The sequence below is a fragment of the Artemia franciscana genome, chromosome 5, assembly GCF_032884065.1.
Source record: "Artemia franciscana chromosome 5, ASM3288406v1, whole genome shotgun sequence".
In the NCBI taxonomy this organism is placed as follows: domain Eukaryota; kingdom Metazoa; phylum Arthropoda; class Branchiopoda; order Anostraca; family Artemiidae; genus Artemia; species Artemia franciscana.
The window spans coordinates 30613863-30639698 of NC_088867.1; the positions used below are offsets into that span (position 1 = coordinate 30613863).

General features: G+C 35.5%; 1 protein-coding gene and 1 long non-coding RNA gene across 2 annotated transcripts in view; both read right to left on the bottom strand.

The window, feature by feature from the left end:
• LOC136027247 (leucine-rich repeat neuronal protein 3-like) overlaps positions 1 to 7861 on the bottom strand; it is a 52886-nt gene extending 45025 nt beyond the window's left edge. Inside the window, exon 1 of the mRNA XM_065704318.1 lies at positions 7746 to 7861. Within this exon, the coding sequence (XP_065560390.1) occupies positions 7746 to 7760 (15 nt within the window). The 5' untranslated portion in view covers positions 7761 to 7861. The remainder of the gene's footprint in view (positions 1 to 7745) is intronic.
• A 5672-nt stretch (positions 7862 to 13533) lies between these two features.
• LOC136027248 (uncharacterized) lies at positions 13534 to 24150 on the bottom strand. Its single transcript, XR_010617552.1, has 2 exons — positions 24061 to 24150; positions 13534 to 14281 (listed from the first exon to the last, which is right to left on the bottom strand). It is a non-coding gene; the product is annotated as an uncharacterized LOC136027248 (long non-coding RNA).
• Between the last annotated feature and the right edge of the window lie 1686 nt (positions 24151 to 25836).

The following is a 25836-nucleotide window of genomic DNA, read 5'->3' on the forward strand; positions in this document are numbered from 1 at the left end:
AAAAGCTAAAAAACTAAAAAAACTAAAAAAAAGGCAAAAACTACAAAAAAAAACTAAAAACTAATAAAAAAAATAAAAAAGCTAAAAAACTAAAAAAACTAAAAAAACTAAAAAAAGGTAAAAAACTAAAAAAACTAAAAACTAAAAAAAACTAAAAAAAAGGAAAAAACTGAAAAATAAGCTAAAATAAAGGTAAAAACCAATAAAAAACTAAAAAAAAACTGAAAAACTAAAAAAAGGCAAAAACTACAAAAAAACTAAAAACTAATAAAAAAAGTAAAAAAGCTAAAAAACTAAAAAAACTAAAAAAAACTAAAAAAAGGTAAAAAACTAAAAAAAATAAAAAATAAAAAAAAACTAAAAAAAAAGGAAAAAACTGAAAAATAAGCTAACATAAAGGTAAAAACCAATAAAAAACTAAAAAGAAAAAAAGGAAAAAACTAAAAAAAATCTTCATCTAAAAAACTAAAAAAAACTAAAAAAGGTAAAAACTAAAAGAACTAAAAAAGAAAAAAATAAATGACGACACTCAAAGAGAAAGCGACCAGGACAAAAGGAATGTTCGATTAGCAATCAACAAAGCACCGGGACACAGGGAGTATAAATGACGACCAGGACATAAGTAAAAAAAAAAATTAACAAAACTAAAAAGAAGGTAAAAACTACAAAAAAACTAAAAAGAAAAAAAAACTAAAAACTAATAAAAAAACTAAAAAATCTAAAAATCTAAATAAACTAAAAAAGAAAAAAAGGGAAAAAAATAAAGGAGAAAAACAAAACTAAAAAACGAATGTATATACAGACCGGTACACCGGGATACAAATGACGACCGGGACACAGGGAATATAAATGACGACCGGGACACAGGGACACAACTACAACGGGGACACCGGGGGAAACAGGGGGATATAAATGACGACCGGGACAAAAAAACTAAAAAGAAAAAAAACCTAAAAACTAATAAAAAAACTAAAAAATCTAAAAATCTAAATAAGCTAAAAAAGAAAAAAAAAGGAAAAAAATAAAGGAGAAAAACAAAACTAAAAAACGAATGTATATACAGACCGGGACACCGGGATACAAATGACGACCGGGACACAGGGAATATAAATGACGACAGGGACACAGGGACACAACTACAACGGGGACACCGGGGGAAACAGGGGGATGTAAATGACGACCGGGACAGGGAATGGTCGATTAGCAATCACCATCAACAAAGCTCAAGGGCAATCATTAGAATCATGAGGTATAGATCTGAATACAGATTGTTTTCCCATGGACCATTATATGTTGCATGTTCAAGAGTCGGTAAACCTGACAATCTATTTATATGCAAAGACAATGGGACAGCAAAGAATGTTGTATATTCGCAAGTTTTACGTAGTTAAAACCATATATATATATATATATATATATATATATATATATATATATATATATATATATATATATATATATATATATATATATACTAGCTGTTGGGGTGGCGCTTCGCGCCACCCCAACACCTAGTTGGTGGGGGCGCTTCGCGCCCCCCCCAAGCCCCCCCGCGCGCGTAAGTCGTTACGCGCCATAATAGTTACGCGCCATTGTAGTTGTGTCCCTATGTCCCACCTGTGAATATAGATAGATATATATATATGGTTTTAACTACGTAAAACTTGCGAATATACAACATTCTTTGCTGTCCCATTGTCTTTGCATATAAATAGATTGTCAGGTTTACCGACTCTTGAACATGCAACATATAATGGTCCATGGGAAAACAATCTGTATTCAGATCTATACCTCATGATTCTAATGATTGCCCTTGAGCTTTGTTGATGGTGATTGCTAATCGACCATTCCCTGTCCCGGTGTCCCGGTCGTCATTTACATCCCCCTGTTTCCCCCGGTGTCCCCGTTGTAGTTGTGTCCCTGTGTCCCGGTCGTCATTTATATTCCCTGTGTCCCGGGTCCCGGTCGTCATTTGTATCCCGGTGTCCCGGTCTGTATATACATTCGTTTTTTAGTTTTGTTTTTCTCCTTTATTTTTTTCCTTTTTTTTTTCTTTTTTAGCTTATTTAGATTTTTAGATTTTTTAGTTTTTTTATTAGTTTTTAGTTTTTTTTTCTTTTTAGTTTTTTTGTCCCGGTCGTCATTTATATCCCCCTGTTTCCCCCGGTGTCCCCGTTGTAGTTGTGTCCCTGTGTCCCGGTCGTCATTTATATTCCCTGTGTCCCGGTCGTCATTTGTATCCCGGTGTACCGGAGTTGTGTCCCTGTGTCCCGGTCGTCATTTATATTCCCTGTGTCCCGGGTCCCGGTCGTCATTTGTATCCCGGTGTCCCGGTCTGTATATACATTCGTTTTTTAGTTTTGTTTTTCTCCTTTATTTTTTTCCTTTTTTTTTCTTTTTTAGCTTATTTAGATTTTTAGATTTTTTAGTTTTTTTATTAGTTTTTAGTTTTTTTTTCTTTTTAGTTTTTTTGTCCCGGTCGTCATTTATATCCCCCTGTTTCCCCCGGGTCGTCATTTATACTCCCTGTGTCCCGGTGCTTTGTTGATTGCTAATCGAACATTCCTTTTGTCCTGGTCGCTTTCTCTTTGAGTGTCGTCATTTATTTTTTTCTTTTTTAGTTCTTTTAGTTTTTACCTTTTTTAGTTTTTTTTAGTTTTTAGTTTTTTTAGTTTTTTACCTTTTTTTAGTTTTTTTAGTTTTTTTTAGTTTTTTAGCTTTTTTATTTTTTTTATTAGTTTTTAGTTTTTTTGTAGTTTTTGCCTTTTTTTTAGTTTTTTTAGTTTTTTAGCTTTTTTATTAGTTTTTAGTTTTTTTTGTAGTTTTTGCCTTTTTTTAGTTTTTTTAGTTTTTTAGCTTTTTTATTTTTTTTATTAGTTTTTAGTTTTTTTTGTAGTTTTTGCCTTTTTTTTCTCTTTGAGTGTCGTCATTTATTAGTTTTTTCCTTTTTTTTTTAGTTTTTTATTGGTTTTTACCTTTATTTTAGCTTATTTTTCAGTTTTTTCCTTTTTTTTAGTTTTTTTTATTTTTTATTTTTTTTAGTTTTTTACCTTTTTTTAGTTTTTTTAGTTTTTTAGCTTTTTTACTTTTTTTTATTAGTTTTTAGTTTTTTTTGTAGTTTTTGCCTTTTTTTAGTTTTTTCAGTTTTTTTTTTAGTTTTTTATTGGTTTTTACCTTTATAGTTTTTTTAGTTTTTTAGCTTTTTTATTTTTTTTATTAGTTTTTAGTTTTTTTTGTAGTTTTTGCCTTTTTTTAGTTTTTTCAGTTTTGACGTCACCTGATCCAGTTTTTTCAGGTGACGTCACCTGACACATCCATCCATCCATCCACAGACAACTTATTTTTATATATATAGATATATATATATATATATATATATATATATATATATATATATATATATATATATATATATATATATATATATATATATATATATATATATATATATATATATATATATATATATATATATATATATATATATATATATATATATATATATATATATATATCTATATTCACAGGTGGGACATAGGGACACAACTACAATGGCGCGTAACTATTATGGCGCGTAACGACTTACGCGCGCGGGGGGGCTTGGGGGGTGGCGCGAAGCGCCACCCCAACAGCTAGTATATATATATATATATATATATATATATATATATATATATATATATATATATATATATATATATATATATATATATATATATATATATATATATATATATATATATATATATATATATATATATATATATATATATATATATATATATATATATATATATATATATATATATATATATATATATATATATATATATATATATATATATATATATATATGTTGCATACAAATAGATTGTCAGGTTTACTGACTCTTGAAAATGCAACATATAATTGTCCATGGGAAAAACAATCCGTATTCAGATCTATACCTCATTATTCTAATGATGTGTCCCTGTGTCCCAGTCGTCATTTATATTCCCTGTGACCCGGTCGTGATTTGTGTCCGGGTGCCCCAGTCTGTAATTTCTCTTTGAGGTTCCCCGTCGTCATTTATATTCCCTGTGTCTCGGTCGTCATTTGTGTCCCGGTATGTAATTTCATCAGTTGACAAACATGACGTCAGTCGACAAACGACTTCATGACGCATACAGCTGAATCCTTATAATGACGTCAGTCGACAAACATGACGTCAGTCGACACGCAAACATGACGTCACTCGACACACACACACACAGACAACTTATTTTTATATATATAGATAAGCTGTTTGTGTGTTGTGTGTTGACTGACGTCATTACAAGGATTGAGCATTATGCCGTCATGAAGTTGTTTGTCGACTCACGTCATGTTTGTCGACTGACGAAATTACAGACCGGGAAACCGGGACATAAATGACAACCGGGACACCAGGACACAGGGAATATAAATGACGACCGGGACACTCAAAGAGAAATTATAGACTGGGACACCGGGACACAAATAACGACCGAAACACAGGGAATATAAATGACGACTGGGACACAGGGACACAACTACAACGGGGACGCCGGGGGGCACAGGGGGGATATATAAATGACGACCGGGACACAGGGAATGTTCGATTAGCAATCACCATCAACAAAGCTCAAGGGCAATCATTAGAATAATGAGGTATAGTTACAGGTGGGACACAGGGACACAACTACAATGACGCGTAACTAATATGGCGCAAAAAAAAGGAAAAACCTAAAAAGAAAAAAACTAAAAAAAGAAAAAAACTAAAAAAGGTAAAAAACTAAAAAGAAAAAAAAGCTAAAAAACTAAAAAAGCTGCAAAACTAAAACTAAAAAACTAAAAAAGAAACTATATATATATATATATATATATATATATATATATATATATATATATATATATATATATATATATATATATATATATATATATATAAATAATTAAGTATAATAAGTTGTAGAAATAAGTTGTATGTATGCATGTTTGTTTGTTTGTGGGTTTGCATATGACGTCATTATAAGTATATAAGGCTTTGTATATGACGTCATTATAAGATGACACTACAGATCGGGACACCGGAACACAAATGACGACCGAGACACAGGGAATATAAATGACGACCGGGACACTCAAAGAGAAATTACAGACCAGGACACAAATGACGACCGGGACGACAGGACACAGGGAGTATAAATGACGACAGGGACACTCAAAAAGAAATTACATACTGGGACACCGGGACACAAATGACGACCGGGACACAGGGAATATAAATGACGACGGGACACAGAGAATATAAATGCCGACCGGGACACAGGGACACAACTACAACGGGGACGCCGGGGGACAGAGGGGGATATATAAATGACGACGGGGACACAGGGAATGTTCGATTAGCAATCACCATCAACAAAGCTCAAGGGCAATCATTAGAATAATGAACGCACACGGGGGGGGCTTGGGGGAGGGCGCGAAGCGCCCCCACCGACTGGGTGTTGGGGTGGCGCGAAGCGCCACCCCAACAGCTAGTAAATTATATAACCCTCCCCTCCCCCCAAGAGTGAATGCATCGTTTTTATATTTATGACGCATACGACATTATAAAAGGAACATAGCCAAGTAAAAAATACCAAATGTAGTTAGTGTGGGGATATATAAATGACGACCGGGACACAGGGAATGTTCGATTAGCAATCACCATCAACAAAGCTCAAGGGCAATCATTAGAATAATGAGGTATAGTTACAGGTGGGACACAGGGACACAACTACAATGACGCGTAACTAATATGGCGCGAAAAAAAGGAAAAACCTAAAAAGAAAAAAACTAAAAAAAGAAAAAAACTAAAAAAAGAAAAAAACTAAAAAAGGTAAAAAACGAAAAAGAAAAAAAAGCTAAAAAACTAAAAAAGCTGCAAAACTAAAACTAAAAAACTAAAAATATATATATATATATATATATATATATATATATATATATATATATATATATATATATATATATATATATATATATATATATATATATATATATATATATATATATATATATATATATATATATATAAATAATTAAGTATAATAAGTTGTAGAAATAAGTTGTATGTATGCATGTTTGTTTGTTTGTGGGTTTGCATATGACGTCATTATAAGTATATAAGGCTTTGTATATGACGTCATTATAAGATGACACTAGAGATCGGGACACCGGAACACAAATGACGACCGAGACACAGGGAATATAAATGACGACCGGGACACTCAAAGAGAAATTACAGACCAGGACATGATGTTTTACATAAATCACCTATGGTTTTACCTTGTTATGTGGTTTGATTTTTAGTAAATTTTGCACCCACAATTTTTTTTTGTAATTTATTCATTCTTGAGCGAACTTTAAATTGCAAAAAAGCAAGGCACTCTGTCTAACTTGACGCTAAAATTCAAAACACCTTTCTTCAGATAATAGCCAGATACCCATTAACATCAAAAGGGCAAGTGGCCTATCCTTGCAGATCGTGGCTCGGCTAATCAAAAAAATTTGAAAAAGAAAGTAATTTGCAAAATCTAGGAGGGACATGAAAATGGCAAAAAAATTCAAAATTCTAGTGGGTCCCCCTGCATCTTCCCCAAAGTAGCGCTCCTGCAGCACATACGTCGTTTTGTAGTTTTATTCTTTTACTTACAATGATAAGAAGTCTGAAATGTGGGCTAAAGATCATGGTTGCAGCAAAAACTGCAACCTTGCAAAGAATGAGCCACAGCCCATACTAGCAAAAAAACGCGCTAAAACAACGTCTAGTGGGAAAGAGATACAAGATGAAATAATAAAAAGAAATACCAAAATCTTCCCAACTTCCAGCAAAATAAATTCTGAACATTACAACTGCAAAACTATAACATGGAAAAAAACTAAAAAGGGGGGAGAAATTTCATGAGTTTGAGAAAAGGGAGTTGTTTTATTCTTTAAATAAATAATGAAAATAAAAAATGAAGTTTTCCTGGTGGAAGTAAAGAGAGATTGAAACTTAAGACGAATAAAGCTTACCACTTTTAAGTCTATGGGACCTGCATCTATAAAAGTCGCCTAAATAAATTGACTGCTGACAATTCCCTGCATTTATAGGATTATTAAAAAAACACATAATTTAATGAAAATATAAAAGACTACGCTAACTCAATAACAAAAGTTATTTTAGTTGCCAATACGTCATGAACTATCAATTTGAATCCCACCCCCCAAAAAGCAAGAGACCCTTCAATTGGATTAGGCTCAGTTCACAGAGGTCTCACCAAATTAAGTGAGTTTTAACCACTTACAGCCCCCTTAAACGCTTTATTTTTCTACTCCGACAACAATCTAGAACGCTTTCTAAATATTACTACTTCTTTAAATTCAGTGATTTTGAACCACGACAAATACTAACCAGGCACACACACAGGAGAACCGTTCGGTTCTCCCAAAAATTGGCCATTCGGCCAATTTTTTGTTTTTTTTTCCAAATTCTTCATTTAATTTATTAGTTGGGGAGGGGCAAAATTCCTGACTCCATCCAAATTGTGTATACCTTCTCGAAATAAACTTCTGCGTACATGCCTGAATGTGGCGTCCACCATTCAGGAAATTTTACAAACTCACCCCTAATCTGAATGTGACATAGTTGTTAAAATTTAAATTCCTAATAATCTAGACATTACAGCTTTAATTAAACAAAAAAGAATAAAAAAACTTACCAATTTAAATTCCATTGCGTATTGTTCAGCTTTGCTCACTTAGATTTGGTTGAATTAGTGCACCTCAAGTTTACTTTTCTTATCAGATTAGATATGAGACTGCCAGCTAAAATAGTCACGTATCCGGTCTTTCCCTCGGAGCTTTCGCAAAATTTAGGCCAATATCTTCAAGGGCTATGTCATAATCAGTACTCAATTTGTCTTTAGTACCCCTACTCGCCATTTTTTTTAGCCCAAATCGCCTGATGTAGTCATGGAAAGGGATTTCTTTAAAAAGCTTTGTTGTAGGCATTCTTACAAGCGATAAGAAAGGACTCCAAAACGTTTGAACCATAAACTACTTTTCAGTTTAAATGTCTTTTCGTTTCAGAGCATCCATGTACGTACATTTTTTGGTGCGGAGTGGTACTAAATCAAAAAAAGAAGAGATAATTTATTCGAAAATATATAAAATGATACAAGAAATGAAAAAATCTTGATATTTAGGGGAGCCTGGCTCAAAGTCCCCACCCATCTGTCCAAGTCTATGATTCCCAACGTGGGCCACACGCCTCACCGGTGGGACATGGCAGCATTAGGTGGGACATGGCAGCATTAGGTGGGTCATGCGCAGGACGTGCACCGGAAATCAAATAACAAACAATTATTGCAGGGGAGGGGGGCTAAGATATGCGTAAGGGGAATTTATTTCCCTTTTCTAAAATAACGCAAATGTTCATGAAGTTTTAAAGTTAGTACATTTTGAATGATCAGAATCAGCATGAATAATGCATTTTGGTGTTGAATATATTGTAGTCAAAGTTTTATCAGAATTTCAGTGTAAATTGGCAAGAGTTGACCTTTACAAACAGTTTTTATTACGAGCTGTTTGACTCAATGAGGTGACTTTAAACTTCATAAATTTTATATATTTGGAATCACAATAAAATAAAATCCTGAAGTGTACTTTTATTTTCAAAACTCCTTTCTTAGGGTTTTAGTCACTATTATGGGTAAAGTTCCTAATGGTGTGTCTTAGCGAAGAAATATAGGACCGCAGCTTGGAATATTAATGAAATAGCTTTATGAGAGGAGAAGGGGCTTGTACAAAAGTTATCTCCGTGATAGATCATATGAAAACAAATAGAATGTAAACAAAGTGGAGAAAGCATTAAAATGTTAACTAAAGAGGTGTGAAGGAGAGGCCTTGGATAAAAATGTCAAGGATCTGGAAGATGCAGCTAGACAGTATAATAGTAAAATATTGTACTGGTATGTTAATAAATTGAGAGGGAGTAGTCAATCTGAACTTATCCCAATTAAAGATAGGAATGGGTCCACAATTTGTGATAAAGAGTGAGTTAAAGAGAGACGGGCAGAACATTTTAAGAATATGCTGAACCGAGATAGATTTGCACGAAAAGATATAGAAGAAAATGAAAAAGCTTGTGATACCTTGGATATGAAGGAAGATTTGCTGTGAGAAAGAATTAGCGACAGTACTAAAATGATTAAAAAAATAATAAGGCGCCAAGTGCTAATAGTGTGGTAAAAGAGGTTCTTAAATGTGGCAGTTCTGAGGTTAGAAATAAGTCTACTGAAGATTATGGATATGATTTTGAAAAAAGTGAAATACCTAGCGATTTTAGGAAAACCTTCATTAAACCACTGTATAAGAAAGGCGACAAGAGTGAGTGTGGTAATTATCGAGGCATTAGTCTGGTCCCTGTAGGTAGCAAATTACTTAGTAATATGATAAACTTTAGACTGAGCGATAATGTTGACGAAGTTTTACGAGAAGAACAACGCGGTTTCCGAAAAGGAAGAGGATGTGTCGACCAAATTTTCATATCAGCCAAATACATTAAAGTGATAAGGGATATGTACGAGAATAACACTACTGCGGTTAAGGTAGGAAATGCGGTTAGCAGCTGGTTTCGTACTAAATCAGGAGTTAAACAGGGTTGTGTTCCATCCCCTTTTATATGGATTATTTTGATGCGTTTGTCTTAAGAAGCACAGGAAAGACAATGGGAGACGACATAATGAAATGGGGAAGAAAAACTCTCCCGAACTTGGATTATGCTGATGATTTAAGCCTCCTAGATTAAAGTGTGAGCGAAACGAATGAACTTTTAGAGGTTTGCAAGTTCAGGGTGCTAGAATAGGTTTGGAAACAAGTGCTAAGAAGACTAAATCACTGAGGCTCAGAATAAGTGAAGATGAAAGGTGACGTAGGGTAGCGAAAAGATTGGTCAGGTGGACAGCTTCACTTACCTTGGTGGTACTATTAAAGACGATGAGAGCAGTGAAGATGTTAAAAGTAGAACAGCCAAGGCTGGGGGTGTTTTTTTTACAGTTAAAAAAAGTTTGGAAAAATAGGAAGATAAGTCCGCAAACTAACATTAGAATATTAGAAGCTGCAGTGACGAAAGTGATCAAATACGGCTCTGAAGGTTGGGCGCTCCGAAAAGCGGATTAAGATTTGCTAGCTTGTACCCGGCTGACTGACCGTATTTCAAACAGTAGGTTGTACGAGAAGTGTAGTTCAATCCCGCTTTCTAGAGCTATAATGAAATAAAAGTTGAGATAGCCAGCGCACATTCTGCGGATGAAGGGTGACGGATTGCCAAAGATTGTCCTTTTCGGCCAGCCGTCTAGGGCTAGACAGAAAGCAGGTCGTCCGCGGTTGGGGTGCGAGGACGTTATATCGAAAGATTTAAAAGATTATAGGAAACTTCTTGGGAGGATATAAAAGAGAGAGGCTTTGAATTGATTGGGCTGGAGGAGGAGCGTGCGCAGCTGTGTTGGCCTCAGACGGCTTGCTGCTGCGATGAGTTGTTAGAAGTAGTAGTAGTAGTATTAGCACGAGTCACTCCTTTCTTATAGTTCGTTTAAGTTATATACATAATTCGTTTATATTTCGTTATATAATATCGTATATATTCGTTTATACATTCACTTATAGTTCGTTTAATATTAAATTTCCATTTAAACGTCGATAAAACCAAAGTTCCCGGAGTCACCTGTCTCCCATTCCTCGAAAATTTTCTAACTTTGTCATGAATTATCCCTCCCCCACCTCTCTATTCTTTGTGCCGATGAAAATATGGACGAAATCTTATATCTTACATAAAAAATTTCTGCACTAAGAAGGGAGCTGTGACCCATGTTCACCCTTACTAAATTTTAGTTCAAATGAAGGGATATGAGATTATTCTTTCCTTCAGCTTCACCTACTCCCCTCTCAGAGTCTTTCCTATATTCATCTGAAAGCTCGTGGACAGTTAAGACAATTTGGGCCTTAAAATGCATTCTTCGAATCATCAGATACCCCCTCCCCTGTCGACACAATGATCCGCCGTATCCTCCGTCATAATAGCAGCTGCGCAATTATGTATCACCGTACATAATTTTATGAAACATCAAGCGGATCATCTTAGTTAAACAAAGGTTTAAAAAATTTCTATACTAACCCTTGACCATGCATAAACTACGTGACTTTTTTCTAAACAAACGCACCGCTGTGCAATTTCTGAGACTGAAAAGTTCAACACATAGTGTTTTTGGTACTTTTAAGTCGATTGGTTATCTCTGAATTTTAATCGATATCAATTTGGCATTCTTTGGGCAAAATCGTAGTTGGTGCCACAAAATTGGCAGAAAAGGTCACTATCCCGTGGCATTATCTTTTGGTTACCTCAAAAGGGCACTAGAACTTTTAGTTTCCATTTAAATGAATTCTCTCCCAATTTTCTAGAATGATTCATTCTATACAATCACCCTTGGGAAATAAGAAGAAATAAACAAACGCTGATACGTTTAATTTGATAGTGAGATTTTTATCAACATCACTCATCATTTTGGAAGTATTTCCCCCTTTTTGAAAATAAGGCACACTTTCTCAGGGTCGTAGCTTTTGATGGGTAGCTCTAAGCTTAATAAATTTTATACATCTGAAATAAGAAGTAAAAAGCTAATTCTTTATCGTATTAATTTACATCAAAACTCTTTTTTTTTAAGTTTTGGTTACCATTAGCCCAAGTCTCTCCTTACTAACAGTTCGTTACCACGAACTGTTATGGAATTGTTACCACGAAATGATGGTAAGCGATTTTTACAACTGCTTCTGAGGCACCTAACGATCATACATCCGATTTGACGACTCTCCAGTTGTAGAATATATCTACATATATCCCAAAAACATCGCTGCTGCTTGGAACACTAAACTTGCAAACAACACCTAAACCGGTAAAAAAAATTAACTCTGTATGAAATTGACCCTCACTTTTGGGATATTATTGGACTATAAAAGACTCATCTTTCTTTAAATGGGATAGGAACCATAAACATCACAACCCTCATCACTTTGGGATGAAGCGATGGCGTTTACTGCCAAGGAATTCGTTTCTTACTTTTGAAACTTGCCAAAAGTTTCTGCTTACCATAAATCTATTCTCCGAGGGTGACATCACTGACTGTTTTAAGGGATCTATCATTAACACGTCCATCATCCAAGTCTATGCCCACAACTCATCCCAGAGTGACCAAGCAGCAGAAAAGTTATGCACTGAGCTCCAGCACGCCGTAGACCAAGTGCCCAAAAGAGATGTTCTGTTTGTGACTAGGGACTTTATAAACCGTCGTGGGACAGTCAAATGAAGGTTTTGAGAAGTAATGGACAAGTTCGGACATGGGCGTCAAAATCATAGGGATAAAATGCTCAAAGAGTTCAGCCGTGATAGTTCACTCCTTACTACCGACACTATGTTTCGTCACAAACGGCGCAAAAAAGTTACACAAGATGCCTAGACTGCCAGACCTCAGACATGATTGACAACATACTTGTCCCTAAGTGTTGGAAATCGTCAATACTGAGCACAGTATCTTCAGCTGATGACTTTGACTCAGGCCATGTTCTAATTTTGTCAGAACTATCTCTGCACCTTCGAAAGCCCCAACAGCTAAAGCAAAGCTACCCCAGATTCCCCTTTGATCTGCTGAAAAATATCGAAACAAGAAAAAAGTAGAGAACCGCACTTTCAAATAAGTTGTCAAGTATCCAATTCACGGAAGACCCAACCACAGGACAAATCGATCGTCTGATTGATGAAAGCACCTCAATCATCGGAATGGATCGCCCCTGAAATCAGTGATGCTATCAAAATAGCGTTTCTATAATATCTCGAGAACGGTGAAGGGCGTCGAATTAAGTCGTAAACACTGGCCATCCAGCACTTCAAAAATTATCTATTAGACAGAATGACGTCTCCATATATCCACCTAGCACAATATTTATCTTAGAACCATTTCAACAGCTATGGAATGTGCACTTACGGAATTTTTGTTTTAATAGCAATTAATCCTTGGTTGACAAAGATCTTGCAATTGCAAGGCTTTCACTCAGTTCGTCTTCTCAACCTTCTCCACTTTGTTAAGACATAACTACTTGATGAATTGTGACTTTCCAAAAATTAACTTAGAAAATAAGTTGTAAAATTACAGAAATCATAAAGAGTTCTCTAAAGAGCGGTTACACAATTGCACACAAAGGAGAGGGACGGATTTCGAACTAAAATTTTGGTCTAAAGACCTCACAGACTTTCACTCCGGTAATGCCCCCCCCCAGAAAAATTCAAGATATGTGAACAAAACAACAGAACTAAGTTCAACGATAAAAGCAAAACACGAAAGATGATTATTTAAATGTAATTACGATAACTAGTTAGTTATGCACAATTAACTTAAACGGCAGCCACTATCAAGCAAAGAAAACATTCGTACTAGCTAAAATAAAGGGGGTGAGTAATTAAAAAATATTCAAGTTTATTACAAAATTAAAACAAAAGGATATATGAATTAGATAATTTTTTGCTTGAAACAGACAAAACAGGTGACGTCAATTCCTACATTGGTATAAATTGCAGTTACTTATTCAATAGAATAAATTTCAACAATACACAGGTACTGGACTGACCACACGAAGTTACCTTTTTATAGGTAGCTTCTGTAATCCGAGCTTCGTTTATTTTTTGCAACAATATAAAAACCAAAAATGGTCCGTTGATGGGGCCTTATTTGTGCCAAGTCTGTTACACAATTCTCAAATCTTAATTCCTCTTTGAGAATCTACATAAACACGTAATTAATTTCTTGGAACAGACTTGATTACTCAATAAGTGAATAAACTTGAAGGATAGCCTGTTTAGCTTAAAGATTTAAAAGAGATTGGAGTAACGTCAAACACTCGTTTGTTTGTAATTTTTTGTATCCAAAATCTTCTTTCCGCACATGGCACATATTCCTATCTTATAAGCACAAGCTTGACAATAATGAGATCCAGGCTGATGTACTTTTTGTCGGCATACCTTACATGATTGAAACTTGGACGTATAAGGATTATATCTGTTTTTGGCAGCAGTGAGCGCTTTATTTTCTCCAACTTTTCTCCCTCCTCCTTCAGTTACATTCCTTGCCCCAGATTTCCATGGATCTGGTGTGATCACTTTTCCAAGTTTCTTCTCGCATTTTTCACACACCATTTCAATCTGTATTGCCTGAAAGGAAAAGAAAACTTTTAAAATACTACAGCCTTTAAATGATTTTTTTTAACAAGTGTTTCTCACAAAAGCAAAGATGGAAGTTGAAACTTACTCAAATTACTCAAGATATATCTACAAATCTTGCTCAAATAAACTGACTCGTGATATTTTCTGATATATGGAGAATCCATAACACTAGCACTTCACTGAAAATTGAGCTTGGTTGAATTTTTTAATTCTATACTAAAGGCTATCGTACGAAATTATATACTAAAGGCTATCAATATCACAGTCGGTGAGAGACTTGCAATTTTTTTAGGGTACTCATGGAATTTTCCAATCCAAAAGAGAAATCCTGGTTTTTCTGTTTGGTTTTCTGTTTTCAGCAAAGCACTGGTTTTTGAAATTCTACGAATATGGGAAAATATCACGAGTCCACTATCCAAATAAGTTTAGTAGAAATTTCTTGCGAAATCTGCGAAGCAATAATTTTTGTTGATTTTTAGTTTCAACTTCACGAATTTACCTTCATAAAAAAAACTTTGTTTTTTCAATAAATTTTGGCTTGTTTTGTTGTTTATAAACATACGCAATAAAACTTAGAAAAAGATATTGGTTTAATTCAGGCGATGAAACTAAAAAAGTCAATATAATTTTTTGTCAAAATGAGACAGAAATTACAGGTTTCATTTCCTATCTTCCTTAAGCTTTCCCATAAGATGGTTCCATTTCAACTGAACCCCGTGTAACTGAACCCCATGCAACTGAACCCTTTGCAGGTGGATCCCAACTGAACCTCTGTACAACTCTACCCCAGTATAACTGAATCCCCGTGCAATTGATCCCCCGTAAAACTGAACTCTCGTGCAACAGGTCCCCTATACTTATTTTTTCAGTACTCTACAAATGTTAGGTAGTATCATAGGGTAAAACACAAGATAGAATCTTTATATATTCAAGCTTGTTGGAACTGTTTGTTTTTTTTTTTAAAGTCAGTAGATAACGCCTGTCAAGATGATTCATAGAAAAGTTCTGTTTTGAGACTCAAAGATATGATATTGAGAGAAACGTACCAGGAATAGGTATATACTAAACTGGAGAGTTTAGAATTTGACAATACAGAAGATGAATGGAATAATTTTAGGAAAATTGATTAAGAAGTTGCTGATGGTGTCTTAGGGAAGAAAGTTATAAACACAGCTAGGAATATTAGTGAAAATGTTTAATGTTTAATTTAGAGTGGGAGGGCCTGTACAAGAATTATATGAGTGATAGATCATATGAAAATAAGAGGAACGTAAAGAAAGTGGAGAAAGCATTTAAATGTGAATTAAGGAGGTGTGAAGTGGAGGCCTTGGACGAAACTGCGAAAAATGTGGAAAATGAAGCCAGATGACATAACAGCAATATCTTTGTACGAGCCTGTTAATAAATTAAGAGGGAATAGTCAATCTGAACTTGTCCCTGATAAAGATAGGAGGGGGCCCCGAAAAGGGGGCAGTCGTCGAATTAGCCGACGCAGTATTAGCAGTATGTACGTAGTGGCTTTTGGTTAGTTCAACATCTCCTTCAACATACCAGGAAGTTCCAACATAGTACTCAATGTGGTTTACAAGGTATTACTAACACGCCCTTTTGCAACTGCATATACATAGTGTTTTGATTTACTTCACCCTCCTCATCAGCATTCCCTAAGGTTTTCACTTTAGTATCCTTAACTTTAGTAGTGTTCATAGCGATAGTAGTAGTAGTAGTAGCATGCACATTTTCCCTTTTGGTCGGTTGAACATACAACTTATTGTAGCCTGTAAGTTTTGACGTAATACTCTAAACGATTCTGAAATAGCACTGTTATGCCCTTTTTACAATCTACATGAACATAGTCTGTTTTGATTCAGCTAGACACTCACCTTAAGATTACAGAAGACCTTCACCTTAATACCCTTACCTTTTTTTAAACAAAGAATCAAACATGCCCCCCGCGTAATTTGCTTTGTGGCAGTCCCCTACCAACAACCCCAATTTTCCTTCCTCCCAGCCCTAGTCATTTTCACTTGCCTTAGCAAAATTGGCTCCAAATCTGCTCCCCGGGATTTTTACAAAATTACACAACTGCCCACCCTTACGACTGGAGACTCTTCTTGGATGCCCTGGGCACCTCGAGAGGCATAGGAGGATCTAAGGTCTAAGGTAAGGGCCCACCCTTTCCAAACCATAAATCCCGTATGTTAACAATGAACGAATTGAATAAACTACAGTCCTTATCCAAGGGTTGTGCTGGGTCTTGTCATCCCCAGTGACACAGTTTTTGGACTTTTCAGCTATGTTGAACAGAATGGCTATCTTGAAATTTTGGATACCTTTGGGGGGAGGGCGGTGAAAAGGGGAGTGGGAGGGGGCAATGCCCTGTAATCGATTTATTTCACGTTTCCCCAAATGACCGCCATAAAACTCTCCATGGGCGAAAAAATAAGATAAGCTCAAGCTGCAGTAATTAGAATTTACCAACAATACAAAACTAAACTTATTCCTGGCTCCCTGTCTAAGTCTCAACTATTCAAAAAACACCAACCAGAAAGCAACATAGTAAGTATATGAAGCAGAATTGCACCAGAGGCAACGCTGTAGCAACAAAAGAGCCACAAGGCTTCGATGATTTATTATTCATTATAATTAATTACCCCCCCCCCAATAACTTTTTCAAAGAAAAATGAAGAAGTCCATCAAGCCAAAAATGAGCAGAAATAAGATCAAACAATCTACGAAGGGTGAAACTACCACAAATCACAATCAATAAATTAAAGAAACCCATAACGAACAGAAATTACAATAAACAACCAATTCCAAAAAAAAAAAATTAACATGAGTAGGGCCGACAACCCCCATACCTTCTCAAAACCAGAACATAATATGCACTTTACTGAAAAAAAAATAAGTTACCCATTATTAAAATATATAGTTTTTATGGAAGGGCTGATCATATAAACTTTGGAAGAGGCCTGATTGGAGGGTTTTGATTGAAAATCATAAGTTCTAGTTTCATTTTTAAAGAACCAAAGGTAATCAGAGGGCATTCAGCCTCTCCCTCCTAGCCTCCATTTTTTCAAATGCATTTGATCAAAATTTTGAAATAGCCGTTTTGTTCAAAATAGTCCAAAGGTCGAATAACCATACCTCCAAGATTAACAACCCTGCCAGCAACTCCTGGGGCAAAGGAATGTAAGTTAAGCCAGCTGCTCATTGCAAACATATAAGGTATTAATGGAAAAGGTTTTTCTATCAACTTTGGAGGGGCTCATTCAATTGGAAGTCAAAAGTTCCAGTATCTTTTTTTAAGAGTCAGAAGCGATTAGAGGGCTTCCATCCCCCACGCCCATTTTTCCGAAACACATAGGATCAAAATGCTGAGATAACCATTTTATTTAAAACAGTCCCAAGTTTAAATAACTATGCCTCTAGGGTTCACAATAACTATGCCCTCAGTCACTATTGCAAGGGCTGTAAGTTATGCAAGTTGTCTATTGTGAACATATAAGGCTTTTTTTTACCAAGAAAAGAGGGTATGTTTGATCTTGAATATCCAAAAAAGCAAGGAGTATTAAAGCCAAACTTTAGAGAAATGTCAAGAAGAATGCCAAAGACAATAAAAAAAAACTTGTTCCTTTACCAAACAGTTCGTGGTAACAAACTGTAGTAAGGAGCGACCGGCTCAAAAGTAAACAAAACTCTTAAAAAACGGAATTTTGAACTAATAGATACAGCAAAAGAATCGGGTTTTTATGATGATTTTAAATATACAAGTTTCATCAAATTTACTCTTATCCATCAAAAGTTACGAACCTGAGAAAACTTGCCTTATTTTGGAAAATAGGGGAAAACACTCCTTAAAAGTCATAGAATCTTAACGAAAATCACACCATCGCATTCAGCGTATCAGAGAACCCTATTGTAGAAGTTTCAAGCTCCTATCTAAAAAATTTTGGAATTTCATATTTTTTGCCAGAAGACCAATCACAGGTGCATGTTTATTTGTTTTCTTTTTTTCCAGGGTTGATCGTATCGACAAAGTGGTGCTAGAATGTCGCGAGAATGCTCATTCTAACGGAGATTAAAAGTTCTAGTGCCCTTTTTAAGTGACCAAAAAATTGGAGGGTACCTAGATCCCCACTTATGCTCATTTTTTCCCAAAGTTAATGGATCAAAATTTTGAGATAGACATTTTGTTCAGCATAGTCAAAAAACATAATAACAATGTCTTTGGAGACGACTTACTCCCTCATTGTCCAAGGGGGAGGGGCTGCAAGTTACATAATTTGACCAGAGTTTAGGTATAGTAATGGTTAATGGGAAGCATACAGACGTTTCAAGGGGGACTTTTTGGTTGGGAGGGGGTTACATGGGAGGATCTATCCATGGAGGAATTTGTCATGGGAGAAGATAATTTCCATGAAGAGAGCGCAAGATATTCTAGCATCATTTAAAATAAAAACAAAACAATTAAAAAGTAAATATGGAAAAGTTTTTTCACCTGAAAGTAAGGAGCAGCATTAAAACTTAAAACGAACAGAAATTATTCCACATCTTAAAGGGGCTTTTCCCTCCTCAACGCCCCACTTTTTACACTAAAGTTTTTTACTGTTTTAAAAAGTAAAGTTGGGAGAAAGAGTCAAACTTTAGTGTAAAGAGCAGGGCCTTGAGGAGGGAAAAGTCCCTTCTATAAACAGAGTAATTTCTGTTCGTTTTAAGTTTTGATGTCGCTCCTTACTTTCAGTTAAAAAACTTGTTTTAACTGAAATACCAGCAATATCTAAGAAATGGCTGATGATATCAGCCATTACATTGTTCAGGAGATGTTTAGGGGCATCTTCAACTAAATCAAAAGGGGTTAGGTTAGGAAAATGAAACTTTCAGGGAAGGGTCTACAGGCTATAGTATGTCCCAGGAAGGTATTTTGAAGTACCTACCTCTACTCCCTCTCCCTCTAGAGGGTCCTGACCTTTGATGACCTTCAAAAATATGTGCGTTATAAAAGTCAAACCTTGCAAAATAGATCTTCTGCTAGAATGAAGTACAACAAAATTGTTTTCAGCTTCACAACTTTGCTTAATCCCAATTTATAAGGTTTTAAAGATATGCAAATACATTTTCTAAATTTTGGAAAAAAACATTGATATGGCTCAGAATTTTACTCAAAAAAATAGCATTTTCAGAAGTAAATGCAGAGAAAAAGCAACTGGTAACTGAAAATTAAGGTAAAATGTTGTTTTGTCAAAATTTTGATAGGTATAATAGACCTGTCATGTAGGCAAATTTCAGGGCCCTCTAGAGGGAGAAGGAGTGGAGGTGGGTACTTTAAAAGGTAAAATTCTATTTGATTGACTTCTTGCTATCTCAGAAAGGGTTTAGGTTAGGAAAATGAAACTTTCAGGGATGGGTCTACAGGCTAAAGTATGTCCCAGGAAGGTATTTTGAAGTACCCACCTCTACTCCTTCTCCCACCAGAGGATCCTGACCTATGATGACCTTTAAAAATATGTGTGTTATAAAAGTGAAACTTTGCAAAATAGATCTTCTGCTTGAACAAAGTACAATAAAATTGTTTTCAGCTTCACAACTTTACTCAATCCAAATTTATGAGGTTTTAAAGATATGTAAATACATTTCCTAAATTTTGAAACAAAACATTGATATGGCTCAAAATTCTACTCAAATAATAGGAATTGCATTTTTGGAACTAAAGGCCAAGAAAAAGCAACTATTAACTGAAAATTGAGGTAAAATATTGTTTTGTCAAAATTTCAATAGCTTTAGACCTGTCATGTAGGCAAATTTCAGGGCCCTCTAGAGGGAGAAGGAGTGGAAGTGGGTACTTTAAAATACCTTCCTGGACATACTTTAGCTGGTAGACCCATCCCTGAAAGTTTCATTTTCCTAACCTAAACCCTTTCCAAGATAGCAAGAAGTCAATTAACTAGAATTATACAAAACATTGATATGGCTCAGAATTCTGCTCAAATAACATGTATTTGATTTTCAGAACTAAAGGCAGAGAAAAGGCAACAGGTAACTGAAAATTAAGGTAAAATGTTGTTTTGCCAAAATTTCAATAGGTACAGATCTGTCATCTAGGCAAATTTCAGGGCCCTCTAGAGGGGGAAGGAGTGAAGGTGGGTACTTCAAAATACCATCACAGGACATACTTTAGCCTTTAGACCCATCCCTGACAGTTTCATTTTCTTTACCTAACCCCTTTCTGAGATAGCAAGAAGTCAATCAAGTAGAATTCTACCCACTAAAGTGTAACTCTTTGTTACAACTCTAGGTAAAATTCTAGTAGGTAAAAACCTGTTGTCTTTTGTCCCAGTATTTGACATGTTGCAATCCAACCAAAGATTCTGTCCCAGAATAGGCAGAGTGATTGAAGCGTCCCAGTACTGGTCATCTTACCCTACTTGCATATCTTTAAAACCTTATAAAATAGAATTGAGCAAAGTTATGAAGCTGAAAACAATTTTGTTGTACTTCAATTAAGCAGAAGATCTATTTTCCAAGGTTTCACTTTTATAGCACACATATTTTTTAAAGGTCATCAAGGGTCAGGCCCTCTAGAGGGAGAAGGAGTAGAGGTAGTTGCTTCAGAATACCTTCCCAGGACATACTTTAGTCTGTAGATTCATCCCTGAAAGTTTAATTTTCCTAACCTAAACCATTTCTGAGATAGCAAGAAGTCAATTAACTAGAATTTTACCCAACTCTACTTTTTAAAAGAATAAAAAACTTTAGCATAAAGAACAGGGCATTCAGGAGGGGACATCCCCTTTCATATAGGGCTATAGAATAATTTCTGTTTGTTTCAAGTTTTAATGCTGCTCCTTGCTTTAAGTTAAAAAGCTTGTTTTTTTATTTAATAGGCTGCTAAATAGCACAATAAAGGCAAGGGAAGAACACAAAATGAATTGGGGAAATGTCTTCTATCCCATCAGAGATTAGGCACTGGCCAAGAACTGGGGTTCTTATCCTAGGCTAAAACATGATACTGTCTAAACTAGCTTAGAACCAGATGGGATCCCAGGGCAGCATTCTTACCAATTACAAAATTAGAAATTTGTGCTTATGTTTTTTCCTCAACTTAATCCATGATGAGCAATACCAACTCTTTGAGAAGATATCTACCTAGGCATTCAACCAAAATTGTCCATGAGAGGCTATTTGACAGCAACTCAAAAGTTGGTTAAAGTTTTGCCACCTTTATCACTCCACAAGACTCAAGGAGAGATGAATTTTATTCTTTTCACTTAGAAGTCAGGAGACTCTATAGGCCTATTAAGATCTAAAATCAACATTCAAACTTAGGGCAACCTTGTAGCATCATTGGGGTCTTTCTTAAGCATTTTATTGTATTCTTTAGGGAAAGCAGTGAAAACTGAGTCCAATTTTTTTATTATTTTTCATTGTTGTAAACAAAACCATGTGTTGCATAAATTTGAACCCTGGATCAGTGTTTCCACTTTCTCATTTTTTATATCCCTAATAAAGAGCTGAAAAATCCCTAGAAATCCCCATCTTCAGTTCCAAAATCCCTAAAAATCTCCCATTTTCTAATTACTCCCTGAACTGCTTCTCCCTATCTCATTTTACCCCTACCATTGAAAGGTAACATATTTTGGCGTCTTAGAATGAAGTCTAGCTATCCCTACCATAATAGAATGTCTTGTCATGCTGTTAAAGTGCTTTTTAATCATCAGCTAAATACAAATAGCTTCAAATATACTTCAAATAATATTAAGCAAATAGAAAAGAAAATGTAATACTGTAATGTAGATTACAGTACAAGATGTCTAATACTGTTCAATCATAACTTGTTAAACGTAATCAGACCTTATCTTCCCCTGATGTGTCTTCAACATTTTTTGTATGGTGGCTGAAGCTTTCACCGTTCTTTTGTGGTGAAGTAACTAATCATCTTCACATTCCACACTTTCTTGAGCCCTTTTCATTTCATATTTTGTTTTTAGAATCCCCTGAAAAGTTTATGTTTTCAATTTATTCTGACGGTCTGTTTTTACTACTTTTACAGCACTGAAAAACCTCTCAACATTGAAATTTGAAAATGAAACAGTGGAAATAAATAATACTGCAAGTTTCAGGTTAGGATACAAATTCTGTTCTGGCAGCATTTTTTTTTTCACCAATACCAAACACCAGCAGGTCACAGCATCCATTGTTTTGACGTTTTCAATATTGATGAGGCTCTGCTTCCTCCACTCCTGCTCGGTTTTGGTTCCGTCCCATTGGGGTCCGTCCATACTTTCTAACAAAAGGTAGCAGAGAGGCAGGCTGAAGTGATTGAGCTGACACTGGGTCAACCATTTCAGCATATTTGTAAATGTCATCTTTGAAATGGAACCTTTTCTGTATCTGGCCTTCTCCTTTGATAAGGAATGCCTGTGCAGCTTTGAGAACTACTTCGATTGAATCAGGGGGGACGACAGTATCTGCCTTGACATAAAGAGGGAATCTAGTCCGTTCAGACCCAAGTAAATGCTTTCAAGGGGAAGTTAAAACTTCCGATTGTTCACATTGATTTCTAAAGCACTAGTTGATTCCACATAGTCCTTCTGCAGGAAGTTTAATGCTGAGACCAATATTTTAAGCTTTGTAATACCACAAAACTAGAAATATTTTGGTTTCAAGACCTCAAATTGTGCTTAAATTTGAATTTGCGACAGATGTAATTGTTATATTTGTAAAGAACATAAAAAAAGACATCAAGTGGTATGTTCACTTTATTTGTAAGTAAAAAAATGAACAACAAAAAATTTACCAATTATAGTATGAAGGTTCATGATTTTCCCCTGGGTACATAGGCTTGCCAAAAACACACAATCCATTTATTCCTACGTGTGCCATTGTTTTTAAAAAATGGCTGTCAGTTTGTTTGTCTGTTAAAAACTAGGGTAATGAAATGGTAAGAGAGGTGTTCGAATAGTTATAGCCTACCTCTATTATTCACGTCAGTACTTATAAAGCTGGCTACAAGATCGAGTTCAAGTTTTTTTGATTTTACACAAAAATCATAAACATCATACAAGTACTGTGGTGAAAAAGAATCATACATGCAATGCTTGTAAAAAATTTAATACAGTAAGAACAACTACGTACCCTATAAAACTATCAAAATATATTATAACTTTATTTATCTGACCTGTAAAAAAATGACATGCTGTCTACCAAATAATCTTATGAAGAAACAACCCAAAAATGACAAACCATAGGCTATGACTTCATTAATCGAGAACAGTCCAAGCTGAAATTATTGTTTGAAGCCCACATCAGCATGGAACTGTTTCAAACAGTTCTTTGTTGCTAGTTTGTTACTTAGGACTCCTGTACATCTCAAAATCTGTGTGGTGTTAAAATTTTTTAAGCAACTGAAAAAGTTCTTCTCTGTGATTCCAAGTTCAATTCCCAAGAAAACAGATCCTAAATCGAATTATCCTGCTTCTCTGATCAAAAAGATGATGATGATGAACAAATTAAAGAAAACCCCCAAAAATTTCCCTAAAAGTCCATGGGAGAGGAAAAATCCCTAGAAAATCCCCAAATCCCTAAGAAAAACTCTGACCCCTGAAAGACTAAAAAAATCCCCATTTTAGGGGGGAAATCCCCATAGTGGAAACACTGCCCTGGATAGATAGGCCTATATAACAAACTGTGAGACAAAACTGTTTTTCCTTATTATTTGCATTATCCTTAATATTGTTGTACCCTAAGTGTTAATTTAAGGGACCTACCACAGTGTTGGACTTTTTATATTCAGACTTCGAAGTCAATTAATCTATTTTCAATACTCTTGGGAATTCTGTATATTCTCGTTCTTCACTGCCTTAATTATACAGTGTTGCCGGTTCACGGCTGCGAAAAAGAAGCCACAAATTACGTAAACTGAGTCGTTCATCTTCAACATTCGGCGAAACATGTGCAGAAGAGAGCGATAACGAACACGAAAGGCCGTATTGGTACCGGCTGGATATCCATCCTTAAACTGCGGGGGATTGGCGACTCGGGTATCCGCACTTCCCACAGGTCCAAAAAACGTTGATGATTGTGATCCCAAGTGCAAGTTCCATTGTGAATCCATCCTGCGTATTTTAGATGTTTTAATAAACAATCAAATAAGGTTAATAAGCTTATCGAAAAAATCGCAATAAGGTTAAAGATAATGGGAAAAAGAAAGGAAGTGTCCCCACAAAAAAAAGGAGAGACACCCTGTGCGGGCTGCGACATGAAATTAAAACTTGATGCTAAAGCAATGTTGTGTGACGGGTGTGAAAAGTGGCTATGCCTTTCATGTATTGAAATGACAGAATCCAGGTATAACCTTATAAACGAATTAAGTGCTGGATCATCATTCTCCTGGTATTGCCCCCTTTATTTAGCCGACCCCGCGAGAAAAATTGCTACCGCTGAGGATGTAAACACGATTGTGAAAGACCAAATTCATCGCCTAAAAACTGAACTGCTCGTAGAAATGACTTATAATGGTTGATTCTGTCGCTGAAAGAGTTTCAGAAATTGAAATGGAACTGTTAAAAAAGTGCAACAAAGCCGACATGGAAACACAAGTCAAATACCTCGTCGGAGAAGAACTAAAAGTGTTGAAGGAAACCCTAACGAACAAATTTCATGCCGAGCTCGCAGTCATTACTAAGGCTCACAAATCGGAAGCCCGCGAAGAAGTGAGAGACGAAATAAAAAGATACCATGATAGGGAGGGCCGAAGGCTTAATATCATAGCTCACGGAATTCCCGAGCTAGAACAGGGTACAAGCCAAAAGAAGGAACAGGCTGATATAATGTTCAACAGCGAGCACCAAATAACCTCCTATAAACTTCCAGAATTTCATCTCAGAAATGTAAAGCGCTTGATACCTAAGAATAACCAGACGGTTGCCGGACAATAGCTACAAAGAATAGCGCCATTGATATTTACCGTCCCCAACATGATGATAAAAAAGGAAATCACTAGAATCTCCTTTTTGAAAAAGGAGACGATTCAGTACCGAAGTGATATAAGCAGGGAGGACAGAGAGAAGCGAGCGAAGCTTGTGAAAGAATTAAAGGACCGACTGGAAAATGGTGAAAAAGACCTTGTTATCCGTAAAAGTTGCATTGTCCCAAAATATCAGCAGTGAGCGGGGCTGGGAAATTTCCTTTCCCCACTAGTGTAAATACATCCGATAGTTCAAAATATTTAGACTGTAGTGACAGTAGATGTACAAATTCGGAAAGGGATACGGTATCTACGAGTTGTGAAGATGCCCAAACAGCTAGTGAAATAAGTGATAGTAGCCCAAGTGATCTAGTACAAAACATTAAAAGTCATCGCTCTAAGTTTCTTCAAGTGCTGAGCAAAAACGCAGACTCCTTGCCGAATAAACCAACGGAGTTACGGATCTTAGCGGCAAAAAATTATTATGACGTGATTTGCGTAGCGGAAATTAAGCCGAAGAATATAAATAACCCTTTGGACGATGTCCACATTAGAATTGCTGGATACTTTCTATATA